This window comes from Salvelinus fontinalis, chromosome 32 (assembly GCF_029448725.1).
Source record: "Salvelinus fontinalis isolate EN_2023a chromosome 32, ASM2944872v1, whole genome shotgun sequence".
NCBI lineage: Eukaryota > Metazoa > Chordata > Actinopteri > Salmoniformes > Salmonidae > Salvelinus > Salvelinus fontinalis.
The window spans coordinates 24,279,658-24,304,812 of record NC_074696.1 but is presented as its reverse complement, the minus strand read 5'-3'; the positions used below and the strand labels follow the sequence as shown (position 1 = coordinate 24,304,812).

Genomic DNA, 25,155 nt, shown 5'->3' with positions numbered 1-25,155 from the left:
AGTGTGAGGAAAGATAAGGTTGGAGGGAACCACAGCCAATCTGAAACCCATTGGCTGACTCTATATATTGTGCTCATAAGAAATATGCAATGATTCTCCTGAGGGTTTCCCTATTATGATGCCATCTCTCCCATAGTTCCAGACCCTGTTATGATGCCATCTCTCCCATAGTTCCAGACCCTGTTATGATGCCATCTCTGTCATAGTTCCAGACCCTGTTATGATGCCATCTCTGTCATAGTTCCAGACCCTGTTATGATGCCATCTCTGTCATAGTTCCAGACCCTGTTATGATGCCATCTCTCCCATAGTTCCAGACCCTGTTATGATGCCATCTCTCCCATAGTTCCAGACCCTGTTATGATGCCATCTCTCCCATAGTTCCAGACCCTGTTATGATGCCATCTCTGTCATAGTTCCAGACCCTGTTATGATGCCATCTCTGTCATAGTTCCAGACCCTGTTATGATGCCATCTCTCCCATAGTTCCAGACCCTGTTATGATGCCATCTCTGTCATAGTTCCAGACCCTGTTATGATGTCATCTCTCCCATAGTTCCAGACCCTGTTATGATGCCATCTCTGTCATAGTTCCAGACCCTGTTATGATGCCATCTCTCCCATAGTTCCAGACCCTGTTATGATGCCATCTCTGTCATAGTTCCAGACCCTGTTATGATGTCATCTTTGTCATAGTTCCAGACCCTGTTATGATGCCATCTCTGTCATAGTTCCAGACCCTGTTATGATGTCATCTTTGTCATAGTTCCAAACCCTGTTATGATGCCATCTCTGTCATAGTTCCAAACCCTGTTATGATGCCATCTCTCCCATAGTTCCAGACCCTGTTATGCCATCTCTGTCATAGTTCCAGACCCTGTTATGATGTCATCTCTGTCATAGTTCAACATGTATTTTTACTGAACCATTATTTAACTAGGCAGATGACTTTTCAACATTGCCTGCTCCTGAGCATTCTCACTAAGAAAAACGTAATATTGTGGGGCTTCCCTCGTGCCCCTTTTCATGACAGTGCTAGAAGCAACGTGAGTGAGTGCTAGCTATCTACCAAACAGAACATGCTAGCCAAGACCAACAACACAAACAAATGGACTATACAGCTACAAGTAGTGAGCGGAGATTCAAACAGACTATACTAATCTAGTTAATTGTCTTACTTGTGTTGAAATGTTTTCCACACACACATAGCAAAACATCGACAACAAAGTTCGCTCTTTTACAATGGGAGTCAATGGGAAAGAATGTTTGTTTTTGTAACGAGTGCACTGAGAGTCGGGAAGCAAATTCAGGGTGTGAGTGTTTTAACAAATAACAGAAACAATGAACACGAACCACAAACAACACACCGACATGGAAACAGAGTCAATAACACCTGAGGAAAGAACCAAGGGGAGTGACAGATGTAGGGAAGATAATCAAGGAGGTGATGGAATCCAGGTGAGTGTCATGAGGCACAGGTGCGCGAGACGATGGTGACAGGTGTGCGGGATAATCGCGCGAGACGATGGTGACAGGTGTGCGGGATAATCGCGCAAGACGATGGTGACAGGTGTGTGGGATAATCACGCAAGACAATGGTGACAGGTGTGTGGGATAATCACGCAAGACGATGGTGACAGGTGTGTGGGATAATCACGCAAGACGATGGTGACAGGTGTGTGGGTTAATCACGCAAGACGATGGTGACAGGTGTGCGGGATAATCGCGCAAGACGATGGTGACAGGTGTGTGGGATAATCACGCAAGACGATGGTGACAGGTGTGTGGGATAATCACGCAAGACGATGGTGACAGGTGTGTGGGATAATCACGCAAGACGATGGTGACAGGTGTGTGGGATAATCAGCAGCCTGATGACCTAGAGACCGGAGAGGGAGTATACGTAATAGTTTTGGCCAATTTTTGGGAGTGGTCGAGGGGAATTCCTTCCTTCCTAAATACCAACTCTGAGCATAGTTCCAGACCCTGTCATATGTTCAGAGACCCTTCCATACCCCTGAGGGAACTAGCCCTAGTTTGTACATGCATGACAGACAGTAGTCTTGTATTCCTTTATGTGTTTCATAAAGTTAAATCAATTATATAAGCTTTATTCTCTCATGTTTGCTTTGGCTTTGTGACTGTGTCTTCCTGTCTGTTGCTCTGTATGTGAGGTGGGTGGGCAGTTCACTTCACACTCAATCAATACAAATCGTGGGCGAAGTGTAGGCCACGTATTGAGCTTCAAAACACATTCTGTTCTGGCGATATGAATGGAGTTACTGTAGTGCGTTTGGGAAAGTATGTGTTTGAATCTGGTTCACACAGGTCTGAATCAGACAGATGTCGATGTCACATCACGATCATGGCATTGTTACTGAATAAGATAAGCCATCTAAAGAAAACAAACAACTCATCACCATGATGAACCTTCGTATCAGCAAAGAGGTGGCTACTGATCTGCTTCATCAAGATATTTCTATTTGCTTTGTTCAAGGATTATCCTACTGCAAGGCGTAGCCTTGAGTGTCATAAGTGAAGCCAAATCAAACGACTCTACCACACCCAGTGAACTATAAGCATACCACCTACTAAGATTCGTCTGACACCCCAAGCATGACAAGCTCTAGCTAGGTATGACCTATGTACAGCCCAGCTCGAAAGATCAAGAGTTCTTGCAATGAAATGATTCAGTAGTGGTGACCTCAAAGCAGGAGGTCAACAAAAGGCCCACAAGGACTTTAATTAGATACTTGACATAAAAGTGCAGATGCAAATGTGCTCAAATTTGAACATGCATTTTCAGTTTGGACTCAAGGGAGGCTGTAGTACCATAGTCCAGTAACAAATAGGTGGGCAGACAGACAGGCAGAGAGGATTACAGACAGGCAGACAGAGACAGACATGCCTGTGACTGTACAAAGTACACATCAGTGCTGCGGTCTGAATGGATGATGACCGAAGCACCAAGTGAACCTCATCTGCAAATAATACACCCGACCATTCATACCACCCCAGAGAAAATGAATAGGAGGAAGGGAGGGCCTTACTGTGCTCATTGGCTACTCTGTAGATTCCCTTTCCTCTAACACCTGACTCCCATTTCCAGCTAACCTATCCTCCAAAACAGCTGAGCTGGTGAGCTGGACCTGAGGGCTGATGTCCCGAAGAGATACAGTGCATTCTGAAAGTATTCAGACTGCTTAACTTTTTCCACATTTTGTTACGTTACAGCCTTATTCTAAAATTGATTACATCGTTTTTTCCCCTCATCAATCTACACACAATACCACATAATGACAAAACAAACTTTTTTTTTGCTCATAATGAAATATTACATTTGCATAAGTATTCAGAAGACCCTTTACTCAGTACTTTGTTGAAGCTCCTTTAGCAGTGAATACAGCCTTGAGTCTTCTTGGATATGAGGCTACAAGCTTGGCACACCTGTATTTGGGGAGTTTCTCCCATTCTTCTTTGCAGATCCTCTCAAGCTCTATCAGGTTGGATGGAGAACGTAGCTGCACAGCTAGTTTTTCGATCAGGTTTAAGTTGGGCCACTCAAGGACATTCAGAGACTTGTCCCGAAGCCACTCCTGCGTTGTCTTGGATGTGAGCTTAGGGTCATTGTTCTGTTGGATGAGGAACCCTCACCCCAGTCAAAGGCCCTGATGTCTCAGGAGAAGGTTTTCATCAAGGATCTCTCTGTACTTTGTTCTGTTCATCTTCCCTTGATCCTAACTAGTCTCCCAGTCCCTGAAAAACATCCCCACAGCATGATGCTGCCACCACCATGCTTCACCGTAGGGATGGTGCCAGGTTTCCTCCAGACGTGACGCTTGGCATTCAGGCCAAAGAGTTCAATCTTGATTTCATCAGACCAGAGAATCATGTTTCTCATGATCTGAGATTCTTTAGGTGCCTTTTGGTGGCTGTCGTGCCTTTTACAGAGGAATGGCTTCTTTCTGGCTACTCTACCATAAAGTCCTGATTGGTGGAGCGCTGCAGAGATGGCTGTCCTTCTGGAAGGTTCTCCCATCTCTACAGAGAAACTCTGGAGCTGTCAGTGAACATTGGGTTCTTCCCTGACCAAGGCCCTTCTCCCCCGATTGCTCAGTTTGGTCGGGTGGACTCCAATCAAGTTCTAGAAAGATCTCAAGGATGATCAATGGAAGCAGGATGCACCTGATCTCAATTTCAAGTCTCATAGCAAAAGGTCTGAATACTTATGTAAATAAGGTATTTCTGTTTTTTTTTTTTTTTATTCATTTGCAAACACTTCTAAAAACCTGTTTTCTCTTTGTCATTATGGGGTATTGTGTGTATATTCATGAGGAAAAACATGTATTTAATCCATTTTAGAATAAGGCAGTAGCGTAACAAAATGTGGAAAAAGTCAAGAGGTCTGAATACTTTCCGAATGCACTGTAACCTTACTAGGAACACAGGAGACATAAAGACAGACACCTTCAAAATGCTGAGGTCTGTTTAGATCTGCATGTGGTTTAAAACACAATCTCTTCTACATTACAAAATTATTTGCTTGTCTACACACTGGTGTCTGGTAGTGATGGGGGGGGGGGGTTTGGGGAGGAATCGATATAGTTACATATTTGTATATTATTAATAAAAATACTTTTTTACACTATCGCAAAATCGCACCAAAATTCAAGTACTTTTCCTTCATAGCTTGTTCTCCATCTTCTTTTTAAATAGAAAGCCAATTTGTTTTCAGCACTTTTATTTCCATGACTAATTAGTTTTTAACTAGTTTTCTCTTTCTCTTTTTTTTTATCTTACCAGGTAAATTGACTGAGAACACATTCTCCTTTACAGCAACGACCTGGGGAATAGTTAGAGGGGAGCGGGATGAATGAGCCAATTGTAAACTGGGGATTATTAGGTGACCAGAATGGGAATTTAGCCAGGACACCGGGGTTAACACCCCTACTCTTACAATAAGTGCCATGGGATCTTTAATGACCTCAGAGAGTCAGGACACCCGTTTATCATCCCATCCAAAAGACGGCACCCTACACAGGGCAGTGTCCCCAATCACTGCCCTGGGGCAATTGGGATATTTTTTTAGACCAGAGGAAAGAGTGCCTCCTACTGACCCTCCAACACAACTTCCAGCAGCATCTGGTCTCCCATCCAGGGACTGACCAGGAGCAACCCTGCTTAGCTTCAGAAGCAAGCCAGCAGTGGCATGCAGGGTGGTATGCTGCTGGAAACTTTTCCATCTGCAGTAGACATATATATGGTGAGCAATATGTTTGGAACGTCAAAACGCAATGAATTCACAGTATCAAATTGGGTAACACTTTATTTGGATTGTCCTTCTGCTGATGCTCATTTCAACTACGTATCTACTAACCTTAACCCTAAACTTAACCCTTACACTAGCCCTAACCTTAACCCTTACCCTTATTCTAAACTTTACCCTAACTATAAGCTTAACAAGTAGTTGCTCATCAACAAATTGTCAGTTGCTTATCAACAGATAGTTTGTTGATAGTATGACCATCTGTAGCGCATCTACAGATGGACTATCCAAATAAAGTGTGACCTTTAATAAAGTGTGACCTTTATAATCACAATACCTATTGTATCGGCACCTAAGTATCGTGATAATATCGCATCGTGAGGTCCCTGGCAAATCCCAGCCCTAGTGTCTGGGGTGTGGAATTTATAGGGGTTGCAGTCATAATAATAGAATCCTAAGCTGACGTATGCAAGTGTGTGTGTGTGTGTGTGTGTGTGTGTGTGTGTGTGTGTGTGTGTGTGTGTGTGTGTGTGTGTGTGTGTGTGTGTGTTCGCCCACTCAGAGTGAGTCTCTTTTCCCTCATTCTCTCTCTCTCTCCTTTCTCTAGGCTCAGGGCTAGCACTGACTCATCAATATGAGAGGAGCGGCAGCACCATAAAAGTGATCTTCTGCCACCCACACATAGAGCTCTTAAGAGCTGCCCTCATCCCACCCTCTCCATGCAGTAGTTAGTTACCCTCCTCCCAGTCTCTCTCCATGAAGTAGTTAGCTGTCCTCCTCCCAGTCTCTCTCCATCCAGCAGTTAACTGCCCTCCCAGTCTCTCTCCATGAAGTAGTTAGCTGCCCTCCTCCCAGTCTCTCTCCATGGAGCAGTTAGCTGCCCTCCTCCCAGTCTCTCTCCATGGAGCAGTTAACTGCCCTCCTCCCAGTCTCTCTCCATCCAGCAGTTAGCTGCCCTCCTCCCAGTCTCTCTCCATCCAGCAGTTAGCTGCCCTCCTCCCAGTCTCTCTCCATCCAGCAGTTAGCTGCCCTCCTCCCAGTCTCTCTCCATCCAGCAGTTAGCTGCCCTCCTCCCAGTCTCTCTCCATGCAGCAGTTAGCTGCCCTCCTCCCAGTCTCTCTCCATCCAGCAGTTAGCTGCCCTCCTCCCAGTCTCTCTCCATCCAGCAGTTAGCTGCCCTCCTCCCAGTCTCTCTCCATCCAGCAGTTAGCTGCCCTCCTCCCAGTCTCTCTCCATCCAGCAGTTAGCTGCCCTCCTCCCAGTCTCTCTCCATCCAGCAGTTAGCTGCCCTCCTCCCAGTCTCTCTCCATCCAGCAGTTAGCTGCCCTCCTCCCAGTCTCTCTCCATCCAGCAGTTAGCTGCCCTCCTCCCAGTCTCTCTCCATCCAGCAGTTAGCTGCCCTCCTCCCAGTCTCTCTCCATCCAGCAGTTAGCTGCCCTCCTCCCAGTCTCTCTCCATGGAGCAGTTAGCTGCCCTCCTCCCAGTCTCTCTCCATGGAGCAGTTAGCTGCCCTCCTCCCAGTCTCTCTCCGTGCAGCAGTTAGCTGCCCTCCTCCCAGTCTCTCTCCATGGAGCAGTTAGCTGCCCTCCTCCCAGTCTCTGTTCATCCAGCAGTTAGCTGCCCTCCTCCCAGTCTCTCTCCATGGAGCAGTTAACTGCCCTCCTCCCAGTCTCTCTCCATCCAGCAGTTAGCTGCCCTCCTCCCAGTCTCTCTCCATGGAGCAGTTAGCTGCCCTCCTCCCAGTCTCTCTCCATGGAGCAGTTAGCTGCCCTCCTCCCAGTCTCTCTCCATCCAGCAGTTAGCTGCCCTCCTCCCAGTCTCTCTCCATGGAGCAGTTAGCTGCCCTCCTCCCAGTCTCTCTCCATGGAGCAGTTAGCTGCCCTCCTCCCAGTCTCTCTCCATGGAGCAGTTTGCTGCCCTCCTCCCAGTCTCTCTCCATGGAGCAGTTAACTGCCCTCCTCCAAGTCTCTCTCCATGAAGTAGTTAGCTGCCCTCCTCCCAGTCTCTCTCCGTGCAGCAGTTAACTGCCCTCCTCCCAGTCTCTGTTCATCCAGCAGTTAGCTGCCCTCCTCCCAGTCTCTCTCCATGGAGCAGTTAGCTGCCCTCCTCCCAGTCTCTCTCCATCCAGCAGTTAGCTGCCCTCCTCCCAGTCTCTCTCCATGGAGCAGTTAGCTGCCCTCCTCCCAGTCTCTCTCCATGGAGCAGTTAGCTGCCCTCCTCCCAGTCTCTCTCCATGGAGCAGTTAACTGCCCTCCTCCAAGTCTCTCTCCATGAAGTAGTTAGCTGCTCTCCTCCCAGTCTCTCTCCATGAAGTAGTTAGCTGCTCTCCTCCCAGTCTCTCTCCATGGAGCAGTTAACTGCCCTCCTCCCAGTCTCTCTCCATGGAGCAGTTAACTGCCCTCCTCCAAGTCTCTCTCCATGCAGTAGTTAGCTGCTCTCCTCCCAGTCTCTCTCCATGAAGTAGTTCGCTGCCCTCCTCCCAGTCTCTCTCCATGGAGCAGTTAGCTGCCCTCCTCCAAGTCTCTCTCCATGAAGTAGTTAGCTGCCCTCCTCCCAGTCTCTCTCCATCCAGCAGTTAGCTGCCCTCCTCCCAGTCTCTCTCCATCCAGCAGTTAGCTGCCCTCCTCCCAGTCTCTCTCCATAGAGCAATTAGCTGCCCTCCTCCCAGTCTCTCTCCATGAAGTAGTTAGCTGCCCTCCTCCCAGTCTCTCTCCATGGAGCAGTTAGCTGCCCTCCTCCCAGTCTCTCTCCATCCAGCAGTTAGCTGCCCTCCTCCCAGTCTCTCTCCATGGAGCAGTTAGCTGCCCTCCTCCCAGTCTCTCTCCATCCAGCAGTTAGCTGCCCTCCTCCCAGTCTCTCTCCATGGAGCAGTTAGCTGCCCTCCTCCCCGTCTCTCTCCATCCAGCAGTTAGCTGCCCTCCTCCCCGTCTCTCTCCATCCAGCAGTTAACTGCCCTCCTCCCAGTCTCTCTCCGTGCAGCAGTTAGCTGCCCTCCTCCCAGTCTCTCTCCATCCAGCAGTTAGCTGCCCTCCTCCCAGTCTCTCTCCATGAAGTAGTTAGCTGCCCTCCTCCCAGTCTCTCTCCATCCAGCAGTTAGCTGCCCTCCTCCCAGTCTCTCTCCATCCAGCAGTTAGCTGCCCTCCTCCCAGTCTCTCTCCATGGAGCAGTTAGCTGCCCTCCTCCCAGTCTCTCTCCATCCAGCAGTTAACTGCCCTCCTCCCAGTCTCTCTCCATCCAGCAGTTAGCTGCCCTCCTCCCAGTCTCTCTCCATGGAGCAGTTAGCTGCACTCCTCCCAGTCTCTCTCCATCCAGCAGTTAGCTGCCCTCCTCCCAGTCTCTCTCCATCCAGCAGTTAGCTGCCCTCCTCCCAGTCTCTCTCCATGCAGCAGTTAGCTGCCCTCCTCCCAGTCTCTCTCCATCCAGCAGTTAGCTGCCCTCCTCCCAGTCTCTCTCCATGAAGTAGTTAGCTGCCCTCCTCCCAGTCTCTCTCCATCCAGCAGTTAGCTGCCCTCCTCCCAGTCTCTCTCCATGAAGTAGTTAGCTGCCCTCCTCCCAGTCTCTCTCCATCCAGCAGTTAGCTGCCCTCCTCCCAGTCTCTCTCCATGCAGCAGTTAACTGCCCTCCTCCCAGTCTCTCTCCATCCAGCAGTTAGCTGCCCTCCTCCCAGTCTCTCTCCATGAAGTAGTTAGCTGCCCTCCTCCCAGTCTCTCTCCATCCAGCAGTTAGCTGCCCTCCTCCCAGTCTCTCTCCACGAAGTAGTTAGCTGCCCTCCTCCCAGTCTCTCTCCATCCAGCAGTTAGCTGCCCTCCTCCCAGTCTCTCTCCACGAAGTAGTTAGCTGCCCTCCTCCCAGTCTCTCTCCACGAAGTAGTTAGCTGCCCTCCTCCCAGTCTCTCTCCACGAAGTAGTTAGCTGCCCTCCTCCCAGTCTCTCTCCATCCAGCAGTTAGCTGCCCTCCTCCCAGTCTCTCTCCACGAAGTAGTTAGCTGCCCTCCTCCCAGTCTCTCTCCACGAAGTAGTTAGCTGCCCTCCTCCCAGTCTCTCTCCACGAAGTAGTTAGCTGCCCTCCTCCCAGTCTCTCTCCATGAAGTAGTTAGCTGCCCTCCTCCCAGTCTCTCTCCGTGCAGCAGTTAACTGCCCTCCTCCCAGGGGCTCTGTGTACTGGGGGAGAGACATTCTCTCACCAGGGGCTCAGTGTACTGGGGGAAAGACCTTCTCTCAACAGGGGCTATATGTACTGTATGCTGGGGGAAAGCAAATGCTGACACCGTCCTGTCAGCACCCTCTTCACACTCCACTGTAAGCAAATTCCCTTAAAAGCAGATCGGAGTCTGATAAAACCACCAGGCAGCCCACCCTGAACAGTGTACACACACACTGAACTCAGCCATGTTTCACAAAGCTCCACACTCAGCCCATTATCAAGATAAGAGAGTGTGCTGGTCATTTAAGGCTGGGACTGGGGCTGAGGGTGCATTGCATTAGGCTGGGGGTGGACTGGAAGAAGAGAATGTCTTGTACTATCTCAGAATTCTTTCCAGCCCCAGTGACAGCCTTGCTCCTCGTCTACAGGGCCAACTGTCCACTTAAACCTTCTGTTCAGTCGCAGCCTCCACTGGCACAACCCAGGCTCCCTGTACTAAGAGGGGCTTTAGCTGAGTTTTGGCTTGTCCCAGGCAACTTTTAGTCAACTCCTGGACGTATAAATAAGAACAATATCAGATAAGTCTCGCAGGAAGTCTATAAACATTTACATTTTCTTTCAAGTGCTGTTTATGGATATTTTATCTCCTATCTGGGAAGTTAAGAACATGGTGAAAAGAGGCGCAGGCAGGAAGATACGGAGCGGACAGTGAATCAAAACGCGCCGGGTCTGACAGCGACCACGGCCCGTTGACCATAATAGGTGCTGAGTGGGCCTGGTGGAACGGCTGCAGACCCACTCTCTGTCTGGTCCACAGGAATGCCTGAAGAGTTATGGGACAGTACCAGGGCTGAGGAGAGGGGGGTGGAGCGTGGGAGAGATAAAGAGTTGAGCTACCAAACGTATGTCTCTTATGACAGGATACCGACAGCAACCAGAGCAGGGTTCTGGCAGGGAGAAAGGCTAGAGGGAGGAGGTTTCTCTATGGGTTCTGTCGAGGCAAGGGGACCGTCTCCTTTCCTGCCAGAAAGTCAATAGTAAACTACTAAAAGAGTCTGCTCTATATTAGTAGAACAAAGCTTCCTCGATACATAAAGAGCATCGTCGTATTCACAATCCAAATATAAAAGTTGGTAACTATTTTGTTTCACTATGAAGTTCGATAAAGCTTTGTACTGTAACTCCTTATCAGGATGATAAGCCAACAACCATCACCAACACAAATATAACACATATACTACAAAGCCAAAAGTATGTGGACACCTGTTTGTCGAACATCTCATTTCAAAATGATGGGCATTAATATGGAGTTGGTCCCCCCTTTGCTGCTATAACAGCCTCCACTCTTCTGGGAAGGCTTCCACTACACGTTGGAACATTTTTGCAGGGACTTGCTTCCATTCAGCCACAAGAGCATTAGTGAGGTCGGGCACTGATGTTGGGCGATTAGGCCTGGCTTGCAGTCGGCGTTCCAATTCATCCCAAAGGTGTTCGATGGGGTTGAGGTCAAGCCTCTGTGCAGGTCAGTCAAGTTCTTCCACACCGATCTCGACAAACCATTTCTATGCGGACCTCGCTTTGTGCACGGGGGCATAGTCATGCTGAAACAGAAAAGGTCCTTCCCCAAACTGTTGCCACAAAGTTGGAAGCACAGAATCGTCTAGAATGCCATTGTATTCTGTAGCGTTAGGATTTCCCTTCACTGGAACTAAGGGGCCTAGGCCGAACCATGAAAACAGTCCCAGACCAGTATTCCTCCTCCATCAAACTTTACAGTTGGCACTAATCATTGGGGCGGGTAGCATTCTTCTGGCCCTTTTTTCTCTCTCAAAATATTGGGTCAGTGGGTCATCTCCTGAATGGCTGGAGGCAGCAAACTATGAACTAGCTATGATTTACAACCTGATAGCAAAATGTATTAGACTATTAGACTATTAATCATGCATTGACTGCATCCATTTAATTCTGCCAACAATGCCTTACTCTACGTAATGGAATTTTCAGTCAAATGTAACTTATTTTTAAAACCTCTTATAAAGTTTGTTTTGAAGCATAAACTGCAAATGTTATATTTTAGAGCGATATTATGATTATCTGTTTTTTTTTCATTTCTGCAAAGTAGTTCAAACGGTGTCAGTTCTACTTTAATGTGGTTCTGGTATACATCAGTCTGTGAGACTTCCCTGTGACTTCTACAATGCTCTTAAATACAGCTAAGGCCCATTGTCAAGGACAGTAACAGTGATACAACACACTGAGAAAACAGCGACAATGGAGAGTTCAGACTCCAGACTGATACACACTCCTCTGCTGGATAATAACCACTAACGTAAAGGGAGAGGACTCAGACTGCTTCTGAGTTTAGCAGCCACAGACATACAGTGGACTGCCCTAGCATACTCAGAATAGCTTCTATCCTCTAAACCTTCAATTAGCAAAAGAAAGAAGGCTTTTCAACCAGGTAGGCTATAGTCAAACGTAATGCTCGTCTTCCCCGATGTTGTAGCAACACCTACATTTGTGAATTGGCCTTTCTGTGGAGAGGAGGGGGTGAGGGTGGATTATTTGGAGTGTTTGGGAAAGCAACCCCATCAGGAAAGAGAGCGTTCACGGTTCTTAATTACTTTGGCAAGTGAAAAGACTAGCCTTGGGTTGGGACGCATGTAAATTCATCTGCCCCAGGTCAGTATTTAACAAGTCAAATTTTCCCATCGGGCTACTACTGGCCGCAAGACACCCCAGTAGTGGCCAATGAGGGTGGCACACCTTGGTGGTCTGATCCTGGAGGATCCTGGGTAGTTATGGACAAGGAAGGAATGCAATCTCTGTCCCCTGGCAACCTGAAATGGAGCCCAACCAATAGCCTGGCAACGTAGAATTACTCAACAATGTACAGTCTGGAGTTCTGGACTAGCGGCTCAATATTGTTCCTGGGCTGATCCTGACCAGACGACTCATATGTGTGAACAGTGTGGTCGGTACCATTTTGTCCGTTTTTTTTGTATCTGCAATTAGATGCAAAAAAAGGGCAAAGAAAAAACATTGTTCAAGCTGCCACAGATGATGATAAAGAGGTTGATTAATGCAGTTTGGCTTTTAAAATAATCAACCTCTGAGTGTGTGGTGCATTTGACATTACCCTTTAATTTAATGGGTTTTGACTCAAGACGCTTTGTTTTTGCAGCTTCATTGTAGCGCCCGTCCCCCTTTTTCTTTGCCCCTTTTGGGGCCTTTTTTTCCACCACCATATGGTGCAGGCCTTGCGGAAATAATCCACTAAAAACAACAGGCAGGCCTGCACTTAACCATTTCTTTTTTAACGCCACAAGAGAATGAATCGCTCCTTTGTCTAGCATTCTGCAAATGATCCAGGATAATTTCTTGTTCTCAAACTAATTAGATTAGTTCAGCGGGGTTCAGGGTTATTGCAATAACTTGCAGAGGAATGAGGGGTAGATGACGGCGTAATCAGCCACCAACGTTCAAATTTTCCTTCCTTAATGAGCAGGTTCACGCCACCCTTCTAGAACTCTAATGGCACTTTTCTTTCAGAAGACCTCATTTCAACCACAACCTCATGTGGGGTACAAGTCAGTGTTCTTGCTGATCATAATTACCTCACTTGGTAATGTTAAACACCGCTGCAAAGTGACAGAGTGAAAAAGACGACCGACCAGAGTTTCAATTCCACTCAGCAATCAAAGAGATCATTATCTTGCTCTGCGTAATGATAAGCATCTTTTCGATGCACTACATGTTCCAAGTTACACATGTATGATTTCCATCCTGTTCTGGGAAATAAGAAGCGGTCAAGAAGACTGTACGCCTCGAACAAAGAGCAATGGACATCCAGAGCTCAGTTACCTTGCACTGTGTAGAAAAAAGACTATACCTAACAAGAATTTAAGGGTTTAAAAAATAGAAATAAATTACTTGAAGGACAAAAGGACTGAAATGGGGCACCATATACTTTAGGTTAAAGAGAAAGCTGTGGACATGAGAGAGCTACAGTAACTGGCTGACATGGCCTGAAAAAACCCGGCCCGCTGTGCCATAGAGTAGCAACAGCAGAACCAAGCCAACAAGAAATATTTATACAGACACCGGAAAACCATGAAAAATGTTCTCGTCTTTAGACTTTTAAATAAGCACTTATAGAATCATTTGGCACAGCGCGTCCTTCAAACATGTTGGCACACCATATATCACTGAGGCTTGTTCCTACAGAAGCATTGCGCTGACGACTCACCTATTTCCTAATATAATTCACAAGGATTACAAAAATCAAGGCTGCATTTAATGAGCCTAATATTTTTGCTTACCTCCAACAAAACTGTTATCAGAAAAGGGGTGAATTAGTTAAAACAACAGCTAATTTTTCAAGTTAAGGCCATATCTTCTTTATGTGAAACTTTTGTCCGTGTGAGTTCAGAATAGCTCCGAATAAAATTTGTGTGTTTGGGTATTCACACTATTGGTCCTGTAAAATCGCCTGTGTGTTAGAACTTCAGTCAATATTTGTGTCATTAATATCACATTAATATCATATAATACTTCAAATGTATACAAACATGACTGTAGGTCGCCTTGGATAACAGTGTCTGCTAAATGGAATATTTGATATATTGATATATTTGATATATTATAATGATTAGCCTAATTAATATATATATTTACAAAATAAATATATGGGGAATTGCAAATTATGCTGACAATTACATTGCTGGAAGCTACAATCTATGCAATATTAAAGCTGATCTACCCACAAAAAATAAATAATGATTAGCCTACTAAAACATATCACTACCTGGACTTGTATATTTAAAAAGTAACAGGTCTCAGCACAGACATTGATCTGGATGATGGCTTCACACTCAGCACTCTGAATGGGCTCATATGACATGTCAAACAACATCCTCTATCCACCTCGCCCACACCTGATGTCCCACATTTAGCTCACGTAAATTAGAAGTACATCTAGATGCAATATTATAATAATATAACTGAAGACATTTAGCTCACGTAAATTAGAAGTACATCTAGATGCAATATTATAATAATATAACTGAAGACATTTAGCTCACGTAAATTAGAAGTACATCTAGATGCAATATTATAATAATATAACTGAAGACATTTAGCAGATGCCTTTATCCTAAGCGACTTACAGTGCATTCATTTTGCGGATGGTCCAGGGAATCGAACCCACTATGCTGGCATTGCAAGCGTAATACTCTACTAAATGAGCTACAAGCCCCTCACTTTATACAAACAGTTACCACGGTAAGAGCAGGATGGGCTTGTATAGTTGGTGTAAATTAAAATTGAAATAAGTATTTCAAATAGGCGACATTGTAATTGTTTTCTTTGGGGCTATGTTTTCTATGGCTGAGTTTAGTATGAGAATGAAATGTGAAATACATGGATCAAATGAATGTATGTCGGTTGTTAACAATAGCTCAGCTGTCTCTATGAAACACACTCCCTACCTCCCAGTACCAAGTGAAATCTTTGAGCTAAGAGCATTATAACACTAGCTCCTGTAACAGAGGTAATGGTGTTTCTTAAGTACAGAGACATGTTCAGTTTTGAGTAGTCTGGATGGAAAAGATAGCATATGTTAAACATTATACAAATCTGCTGAAATAGCAAGACCGTCATGAGAAAACCTTTGTGCAGCGTTAACAAAGAAAATGTCTCGTAATAGCTGCTCATTATCAAGTGTTTAACATGCCTATCCAGACAAAGAGAGAATGTTCTATCATGGCACACTTTTTGAGATACAGCATTTGAGTTCAACCACTGTCCAGAAGTCCAAACCCTCAACTATGTGTTCACTTTCCAAACATAATGAGATTATTTCATTTCTACGCTCGTCGCTTTAGCATTATTACTCTGAAGACTAAAGTACAATAGTGCAACGCACAGAAAATAACATAATACTTGATTTGGAAATAAACAGCCTAAATGGCTGAATTCTTCTTGCGATTAAAACCAAAGACTGTAATTCTTAAATAATGTTAATGTTGCAATACTGTAGAATACTTATCAGGAGTGATAAGGTGCAAGTATTGGCTAATGACAGGCACAAGGACACACTGTTGAATGGAAGACAAATTGAGCTGTTTAGAAAAATGACAGGTGTTGGTTCACCCACTAATTAGGCTCATCTCCATAATTAATTATTCCTCTGCAGGTTCACAGCAAAGGCAAAGCAGGATTCATGTTTCATCAGTCAATACCCTGAAATGCTGTTATCTATATGTACTGCCAGTAACTTTCTCCAACCTACCCTGCAAAATAACCTGAACTTTGTTTCTTAGTATGAATACATGTTAGGTATGAGTAAGCTATAACAACACTGTAGAAACCTACTTTATACTGTAGCAACAACCTCCTGGAACATTTTGTAAAGGATGAGATCATGACGATACAAACAATAAGATGAAAAACGATTAGTTGAACCATATAGACAAGAGCAGAGTGAACGGAGAATGTTAGACGACTGGGGAACCATGAGCATGTGTGTGGCCCAGGGAAAAAAACAGTGATAGACAACATGAAGTCAATATAGACAACATGAAGTCAATATATAGACAACATGAAGTCAATATATAGACAACATGAAGTCAATATATAGACAACATGAAGTCAATATATAGACAACATGAAGTCAATATATAGACAACATGAAGTCAATATATAGACAACATTAAGTCAATATATAGACAACATTAAGTCAATATAGACAACATGAAGTCAATATATAGACAACATGAAGTCAATATATAGACAACATTAAGTCAATATATAGACAACATTAAGTCAATATATAGACAACATTAAGTCAATATATAGACAACATTAAGTCAATATATAGACAACATTAAGTCAATATATAGACAACATTAAGTCAATATAGACAACATGAAGTCAATATATAGACAACATTAAGTCAATATATAGACAACATTGAGTCAATATATAGACAATATGAAGTCAATATATAGACAACATGAAGTCAATATATAGACAACATGAAGTCAATATATAGACAACATTAATTAAGTCCATATAGACAACATTAAGTTAATATAGACAACATTAAGTCAATATAGACAACATGAAGTCAATATATAGACAACATGAAGTCAATATATAGACAACATGAACTCAATATATAGACAACATTAAGTCCATATAGACAACATTAAGTTAATATATAGACAACATTAAGTCAATATATAGACAACATTAAGTCAATATATAGACAACATTAAGTCAATATATAGACAACATGAAGTCAATATATAGACAACATGAAGTCAATATATAGACAACATGAAGTCAATATATAGACAACATGAAGTCAATATATAGACAACATGAAGTCAATATATAGACAACATGAAGTCAATATATAGACAACATGAAGTCAATATATAGACAATATGAAGTCAATATATAGACAACATGAAGTCAATATAGACAACATGAAGTCAATATATAGACAACATTGAGTCAATATATAGACAACATTGAGTCAATATATAGACAACATTGAGTCAATATATAGACAACATTGAGTCAATATATAGACAACATTGAGTCAATATATAGACAACATTAAGTTAATATAGACAATATGAAGTCAATATAGACAACATTAAGTCAATATAGACAACATGAAGTCAATATATAGACAACATGAAGTCAATATATAGACAACATGAAGTCAATATATAGACAACATTAAGTCAATATATAGACAAAATTAAGTCAATATAGACAACATGAAGTCAATATAGACAACATGAAGTCAATATAGACAAAATTAAGTCAATATAGACAACATGAAGTCAATATATAGACAACATGAAGTCAATATAGACAACATGAAGTCAATATAGACAACATTAGGTCAATATATAGACAATATGAAGTCAATATATAGACAACATGAAGTCAATATATAGACAACATGAAGTCAATATAGACAACATTAAGTCAATATAGACAACATGAAGTCAATATATAGACAACATGAAGTCAATATAGACAACATGAAGTCAATATAGACAACATTAAGTCAATATAGACAACATTAGGTCAATATATAGACAATATGAAGTCAATATACAGACAACATGAAGTCAATATAGACAACATTAAGTCCATATAGACAACATTCCACATAAGCTAAAATAATACAGATGGTAGTGACTTAAACACCAGATCAAAATGCTGGAATATACCAAAGCTAAGAACATAAAACTGTTTAAAATAAAATGCCGAACAATACAACTCCACTACAACGAGGATCATGCTACAGTACTATAAAACATATTTTGAAAAACCCGCCTGGGACTTGGTTTCCGAAATTATAGAAATACAACATCACAATCCTAACCATTTTGGGCCCATTCACTTTGGGCCTCCACTGACTTGCCACGATTTCAAGTTACGTAAAAAATAAAACACCATTCACAATATTTCTAAGCCTAATCAATGTATTATTCAAGTCACAGATAGCAGGACATAGAAGAATAGAGAGCATACATACCTCTGCCGAGCATTGGGTTAGCGCATTATCAGCACAGATTCCACAGGGAGCCAGATATCAGAGTAGAAACAACATCCAGAGTCCTTGCCCTGGTTCTTGACTGAGGTATCCTTTATTCCACGTCCATGCCGGAGATGCATTTATTCCATTGTCTTTTCTTTGGTCTTGCTGTTGTTGTTGTTATTATTGTTGTTGTTGTTGTTGTTGTTGGCAGGGTCTTTCTCAGATTTCTTAAAGGTTGTTCTCTTCTCCCACCTGTGTCTTCAGAGGAGATTACAGGTAATAGCAGTCCTGGGTTCCACCGCAGCACGAGTCACAATGCTTCTCTCTCTGCAATCACACACCGTTCAAAACAGAAAGAAAAATCACGTAAAAATCAAGGAAGCACAAAAAAGCTAAATCAACACCATATGTTCTTTAAAGCCTACATGTATCTAAAAACGTATCCCACAAATGCACATCAAACATGCAAGTAGACCTCAAAAGTAGTATATATTTTTTAAAGCTTGGAAGCTGGAACGAGTTAAAAAGTTATAAAAGTTAGGAAGACCATACAGACCGACATCTTGCATTCCATGTGATTTCGAGAGAAAGAACAATGATCAGTAAAAACACAATTAACGACGTGGTCATTACAAATCAGAGTCAGTCCTGTGCCGTGTTAGCAGCAAGCAGCAGGCATCATCAAACTGCCGGTCTGTCGGACTCATGAATGAATAGGAGCTCTAACGGTACGACAGGCCCTCTGGCAATCCAAATTGGAAACAGGAAAACAAACATTATCGGGGGAACACTATTTTCCCCCTTCTTCTTGACGAGTCATCCTGCCCAACCTGTCTGAGACAATGTAATGGCCTATGCTGTGCCCACTACAGCCGGCCTAGACCACACAGACGCAGAGAGGAACACTAAACCACAATGAGAGAAGGAAAAACACTGAAAAATAATGGAGGAAAGAAAGAACACACACTGATAGACAGACACTTAGAAACGAGCTAACACATCATAAACTGAGAGGCAAAACTGACTCGTCAGTGTTCCAGAGAGGAGAGGGAACGGACCACGTTTTTAGCAAACTCTTTTCCTAATCAATGGGTATATCTGTCTCTTGGTGATGGGTAGGGAATGTATATACTGGCTATCCCCAAAGTGCACTATGGAAATCCTAAAATACAGTAAATAGACACACACACACTCTCTTTATAAGTATGGTATAGAACAGAGGGTAGGGTACTTGTGTGGCTAGGGCAAATAAAGGGAAATTCCTGACCTAAACCTACACAAAATGTCTACCCGACACAGATAGCAGGACTCTTGATTTATCCCAAATATGCAACAGCAAGTGTCTAGTCCTACATCATTACACCTTGTAAACCACACCTCAAGCCACTGCTGCATACAGAGCCCAGTGCAAGCCTTGCCTGACGACTCACCCTGAATTTAATTCCGCTGCTCTATCGATCACTACATAAATTCAGTCGGAAACTGCCATCCTAGAAGTCGTTTGTGTGACTTCAAATTTGGTTAGTGCTATCCGGGATCCTTGGGACATCCCTACCCCTAAACCCTAACCTTAACTCCTACCCTTACCCTAACCTTAACCATAACCCTTACCTAACCCTCACCCTAACCTTAACCCTGCATTTCCACAAACAGGGACCTCAGGACCCCAAGGGGTGCACGTTTTGGTTTTTGCCCTAATACTACACAGCTGATTCAAATGATCAAAGCTAGATAATTAGTTGATTCCCTCACAGAAATCGTCTGGGAGGGGGGCAAATCCAGACTCATGGTGGAGAAGAAATGTCAGTTGGCCAGAGCCATGTGGAGGTGTAGCCAGGTAAGTACAAGCCACCCCCATCCACATGGCTGGAGGGGACACATTGCGGAGCTTTTCCATTGGGGAAACCTTTATTTGTAGTTAAAGTACTGACTTGCGTTAACAGGTGAACATGTCGCAGAGCCCTATTAGCCTATAGAACAAAGCCTACTTTCTAGTCTTTTAAGAGGTTGTTGTTCAGAATATATGGAATTTTGAGAGAAAAAGATCTGTTAAATACAACGGTTGTGTGAAAAACATGAACTGTCACGTCTTGCATCAGCAACTGACAGTGAGAAGGACTTTTTAAAACAAATAAAAAGAGAAAAAGTAGCTGTATCAACAACTATTGCTTATACATACTCCTACCCTGGTTCCATTTTCCCACAAATCTGGAAAACAAACTATTTGCTTACCAGGGTGAATCTAAGGTGCTATTAAAAGTTTTTAAGGCTACCATTTACTGTCTGTCCTCTCTAAGTAAACTTTAGAATTACGTCAAATGGTTTAAGAAAATCGAAAGTTTCCTGCCTCTCCTGGTTGCATGTATCAAACCACCAGGGAAGGTGTCTAGCCATTTGCAAAAGCATTAAAATGTTTTTAACCCTAAAAGCACCAACATATGTTTTGCTTAAACACACTAAATTAGTAATGATTGCAAAGAGTTGTGCTAGGTATATTTGAAATGTAAATGCAAAGAGCCACTGTCTGTCAAGCAGTAACACTTTTTATTTTATGAACCTTTTCTAACACAAGTAAGTGGTTCTAATTCTCAAACAAATAAGCTTTATTTTAAGGGTTTCGAAATTCTAACAAAATGTACACTTGGCACTTTTCGGTTAAAGAGACAGGCCATAGTGTTCCATAGACACCAACGTGAGAACATACATGTGAGTAGGCCTTTATTCATGGTAAATCTAAGCTACCTTTGTCTATTTAAGTGCATGGACATGAGGGGAGTAACCTACACAACCTGTTCCAGGGTCAAAAATGACTATACAGATGTCATACAGTATGTCGGATTTTCAGTTTCAAAATGTTTTCATTGACATACAACTGCCTCCAGAAAAAGCTGAAACATTGCTGAATGGCAATGAAGGATGTCTGGGTCGACCAAACAAATCTAAACCTTAATGTATCACAATTGTACCTCATTTCTGTAGTAGCCTGCGTGTCATATTACATGATCATCTTTGATGTCTACAATTTTACAAGGAGCCATGCGCCGTTTTTATCTGCTCTTGGTTTCTCATGTCCTTTACGATTCAAGACATTACCCGTTTCTATATTATATGTAACTTTTTTTTTATGTCATGAGGCCTCAAAATATTTTATTTTCATTAATAATGAATTATTAAGCAGCACCTACGTGGTGAATCTGGTACAAAGATACACCGCGAAGTGAAAGGCTGGCCTCACAGCGATGCGAAAAAATCTCCCTAAAAGTAGTTGTGAAAACTCTAAAGCCATGTATAACAAATGCAAACCCCCCACTGTTGCTTTCTCATACCAACGAGACCCAAATTCATCTGTCAGCCGTAAAGTTCCTAACTATACAAGAGTTGATCTATTGCATACCCCCCTCCAAAGAACTCACAGATGGGAACCCATTTACATTTCAAATATACCTAGCACAATTCAGCAGTCACTTCAAACAGCTCTTATCAAACTAACCATGTGGATCTTTCTTTCACTTTTGAAAGAAACACTCCCTGTATAGAGTACCACAGAATACTCATGATAAGTAATTTTATTTTCCATAATCCTCTAATAAAAGCAAAAGTAAAATCTTCTTAGAAAATTAGGCTAGAGTGGCTGCTTACATCAATGGATTGTGTGACAAAACATTGTACAGTGTAAACCTAATTAATTAACGGTTTACCAAGGGCTTCACATATCAGATTTAATACATACAAGGCTACAGTGAGGACAAAGTCTACTTTTAGAAGTGGATTTTTGCAACCAGATGTTTTGATGCATATTATTTATAATAAATACTATGTATGCATGTGTGTGTTAACACTATTAAGGCAGAAATAATTTGTCTATAAGACATACAGGTGTCCAAATAACTAAACTATTGTTAAACACAGACTGTTGTTGAGACTATGTTTCAGCTTAACCTTTCTCCCCTCTGAATGATGAAAAGCATTTATTTGCTTTGGCCACATCATTAACAAACTTTCACTGACAAGAAAGAGGGCTTTCATAGACAGAAGGTGTATCATTTCCAGACCCATGTTGGCGTGTAGGAAGGTTGGTTTCACAGTTTACAGGAAAGAGTATGAGTCCTCTACTGGAACCAACAGGGGAATTTTGTGTCATAACAATGTAACTACAAACAAGAGCCTAAGTGAAGTTGAAAATCGGGTGATTTAGAGTTGTGCTCATAGATGATCTTAGATCTTACCAACTGAAAAATAGTCCGTTTAGATCGACAGAAACATTGTCTAAATGTTAAACGTTATGCTTTTGAAAAAGTCAATACCTTTAGGGGGTTATTTGCTACTATGTACATGGTTATAATGTAACTATCAAGCATACACACTGAGAATATGTAACTGTTTTACACTACCAGTAACAAAGTTGTACATGCCTCTGAAAGTAGCCCTTTGCACCAAGAGTAGAGGAGTAGCTGACCAAAATATCTCACCTCCTCATAAAAGTAATGGGGCAGGTATAAGTAATAAGGCAGAATTATATTATCTTTATAACACTTGTAGCAAAACATAATGAAAAGCTATGCTGAGTTTCTGCAAAAGTGAACTGCTTCATCAAGATGCCCAGTCATGCTGCTCTAAACTTTCTGAATTTCCACAGACACACACACACACTGCACCTCTGTGTCATCTCCTTTGAGATGTAGCCTAATCCCCTGAAATGGAAAATATATTTAAGAGTTTTGAGAAATGACTCACTTTTTTTAGGAGGAATTAACAAGTGATTGGTCATTGATAAAGTTACAAGCACGTTGTTACATTTCTTGTTTTGTAACAAAGTTAGTAGATGACTTGAACATTCTAAAAACCAAAACTTAGAACTTCGAAGGTTATGAATAACATGTGGAACGTTTAGAAAATAGGCTACTGGTGAAATCTTTTGGATGTGCATTTTATTCTAATTAGTTGAAATATTCTTCTGACCCAAGTGTGTTGCCATGCCTACGCATTTTCTTATCTTTGAGGAACATTACCGTTAACGGAAAGTTGAGTGGGAAACTTAACTCAGTTCTCGACATGAATGAATCATTAAACATCAAAATACACTTCAAAATATATACAAAGTTTCAGAAGCCGAAAAAAATACACTGTAACTTAACATACTCTCTACCATGCTCTCAAATACGAACAATGAAAACAGAAATACGCGATGCGCCAAATAAAATCCTCGTCTTATTAGTGTGTTTGTGTGATATATATATCGATATTCTCAAGTCCATAACTATCTGTCTCCAACACCTATCCAGAATGCGTCGCGCCTTTACAAGAATGATACAACATCTGAAATCTAATTAATAAATGAAATTGGAAGGGAAAAGTAAGCCACAAACCTACTGATCGGAACTCATGTTATTCTCCCGTGTCTCAATATTTACACCCTCTATTACGGCTACTGCTTCTACCAAGTAGCCCATTTCAATTTCTCACGCGTTTGACCCAACAAAACCTACATGCCATGTGAAATCCGAGAAGCCCTGCTGGGGTTTTTTTTTACAGCAAAGTAGCTCACTACTGATTCACGAAATCCCTTAGTTATTACATAACATTCTCTAAAAGCGATCCGCATTCTGGAACTACTGTAATTTCACATTGTTCGCCTCCGTACTCGTAACGTGCATTGGTTCGCTTTGTCCTTACCTGTTGATTAAATTGCAATAGTCTTTGCAGTCTGAAAGATGGTGGAGCTTTGGCGTAAACCATGAACCGTCTTTGTGCTGTTTGTTTGTTGATCTCGGGGTAGCCTACTATTTCTTTTTTGTTAGAGGGGATATAATATTTCGAATCTCGTCTGTGCACGTGGAATCAGGGTGACTGTGTATAATATTTAAAACGCCCGAGTCTGGATGGAAAAGGAGGGTTAGTTTGCAGTGATCCCAGTTCTTTATCAGAAATGTTATCGCTTGACAGGACCTCAGACTCCAAGCATTACGTCAGTTTCAAGACACCAACACTATTAATATCAAGAAGCCCTTGCGGAGGAAAGCGCCACCCCAGACCGGTCGTTCTTAAAGGGACAGATGCATCCCTGATCCTCACTACCAAGCTATAACGCAATAATAACAAGTGAACAGTTTATCCACTTCATCTTAATATTTGAAATGGCCTAATATTAATCGTATATGATCCCTATATTGATATATGGTTGGCTTAATGTCGATTTAGAGTGAATATACGTATGTTTAACCGAAAATCTGCTCTAATACAAAATATTATGTTCATTAGACCTAGGTATTTCTGAATTATGTTATGGGTATATTTTATTGCTATGAAAGTTGGAAATCATGACATAAAGTTGCACAACTTTACTATTCTGTGTATGATAGACATTATTTTCTTTAGTCGAGAAATCATCACAATTCCAACAAATCACAAGACTGTGGTTATTGAAATGTCCAAGACTAAGCGTAGATGATATACATTTTTCCAGACTGAAATTAAGATTTATACACTATGATAACACAATTGATTTGATCCTTTAATCTCGCAATGGCCTTACTGATGTCAGGGATAATATTAGGTTGTGCTGAGTTAATCTATTCTATTAAGTTTTATTCACCATTTCTTTTAAAAGTAGGATCAAAAAGATCCTACTGGCTGCTCTATATTGCACCTTCCATTCTCATAATGTTAGCACTATTATAAGTGAAGAGTTTATATTCTACCGGGGTTTAAGGGGATAACATTTTTACTTTTTCTTCATAGAAAAAGTATCTCTAGCATGTTGCGTAAGCTTCTACATGCACACAAAAAGCCACACTTGAAGAAATATGAAAATACTCCCATTATTGCCTCTTCATTAAAAACTCATGATCAATCAATCTAGTTTGTTCCAGTAGACAGGGTTTTCATATCACCATAAATGCCATCCTAACCTGAGGACTCCAGCATCTCTAGCAGCTTAATAATAGATCATAAGTAATGCTTTATTAAAAAGGAGATACAAAACAGTGTAAAGGTGGGAGATCTGTCTAAATGTATACTACAGATGTGAAATGCACTTTATTACACTGAAATTCACTTTTTTACACTTTTCCTCTCAGTGAAAAATATCATAGAGCACATTTGTTAACAAAGAATTAACGTAATTTAGACATGCATAAAGTTCACTTTGTTTATAGATTGTAAATACAAAACTGGAATGCAT

At 42.2% G+C, this 25,155-nt stretch overlaps 1 protein-coding gene across 1 annotated transcript in view; it reads right to left on the bottom strand.

The window, feature by feature from the left end:
* trps1 (trichorhinophalangeal syndrome I) overlaps positions 1-23,946 on the bottom strand; it is a 197,586-nt gene extending 173,640 nt beyond the window's left edge. The window contains exons 1-2 of the mRNA XM_055893868.1: positions 23,649-23,946; positions 17,973-18,302 (exon numbers count right to left, since the gene is read on the bottom strand). Of these exons, the coding sequence (XP_055749843.1) occupies positions 17,973-17,985 (13 nt within the window). The 5' untranslated portion in view covers positions 17,986-18,302; positions 23,649-23,946. The remainder of the gene's footprint in view (positions 1-17,972; positions 18,303-23,648) is intronic.
* Between the last annotated feature and the right edge of the window lie 1,209 nt (positions 23,947-25,155).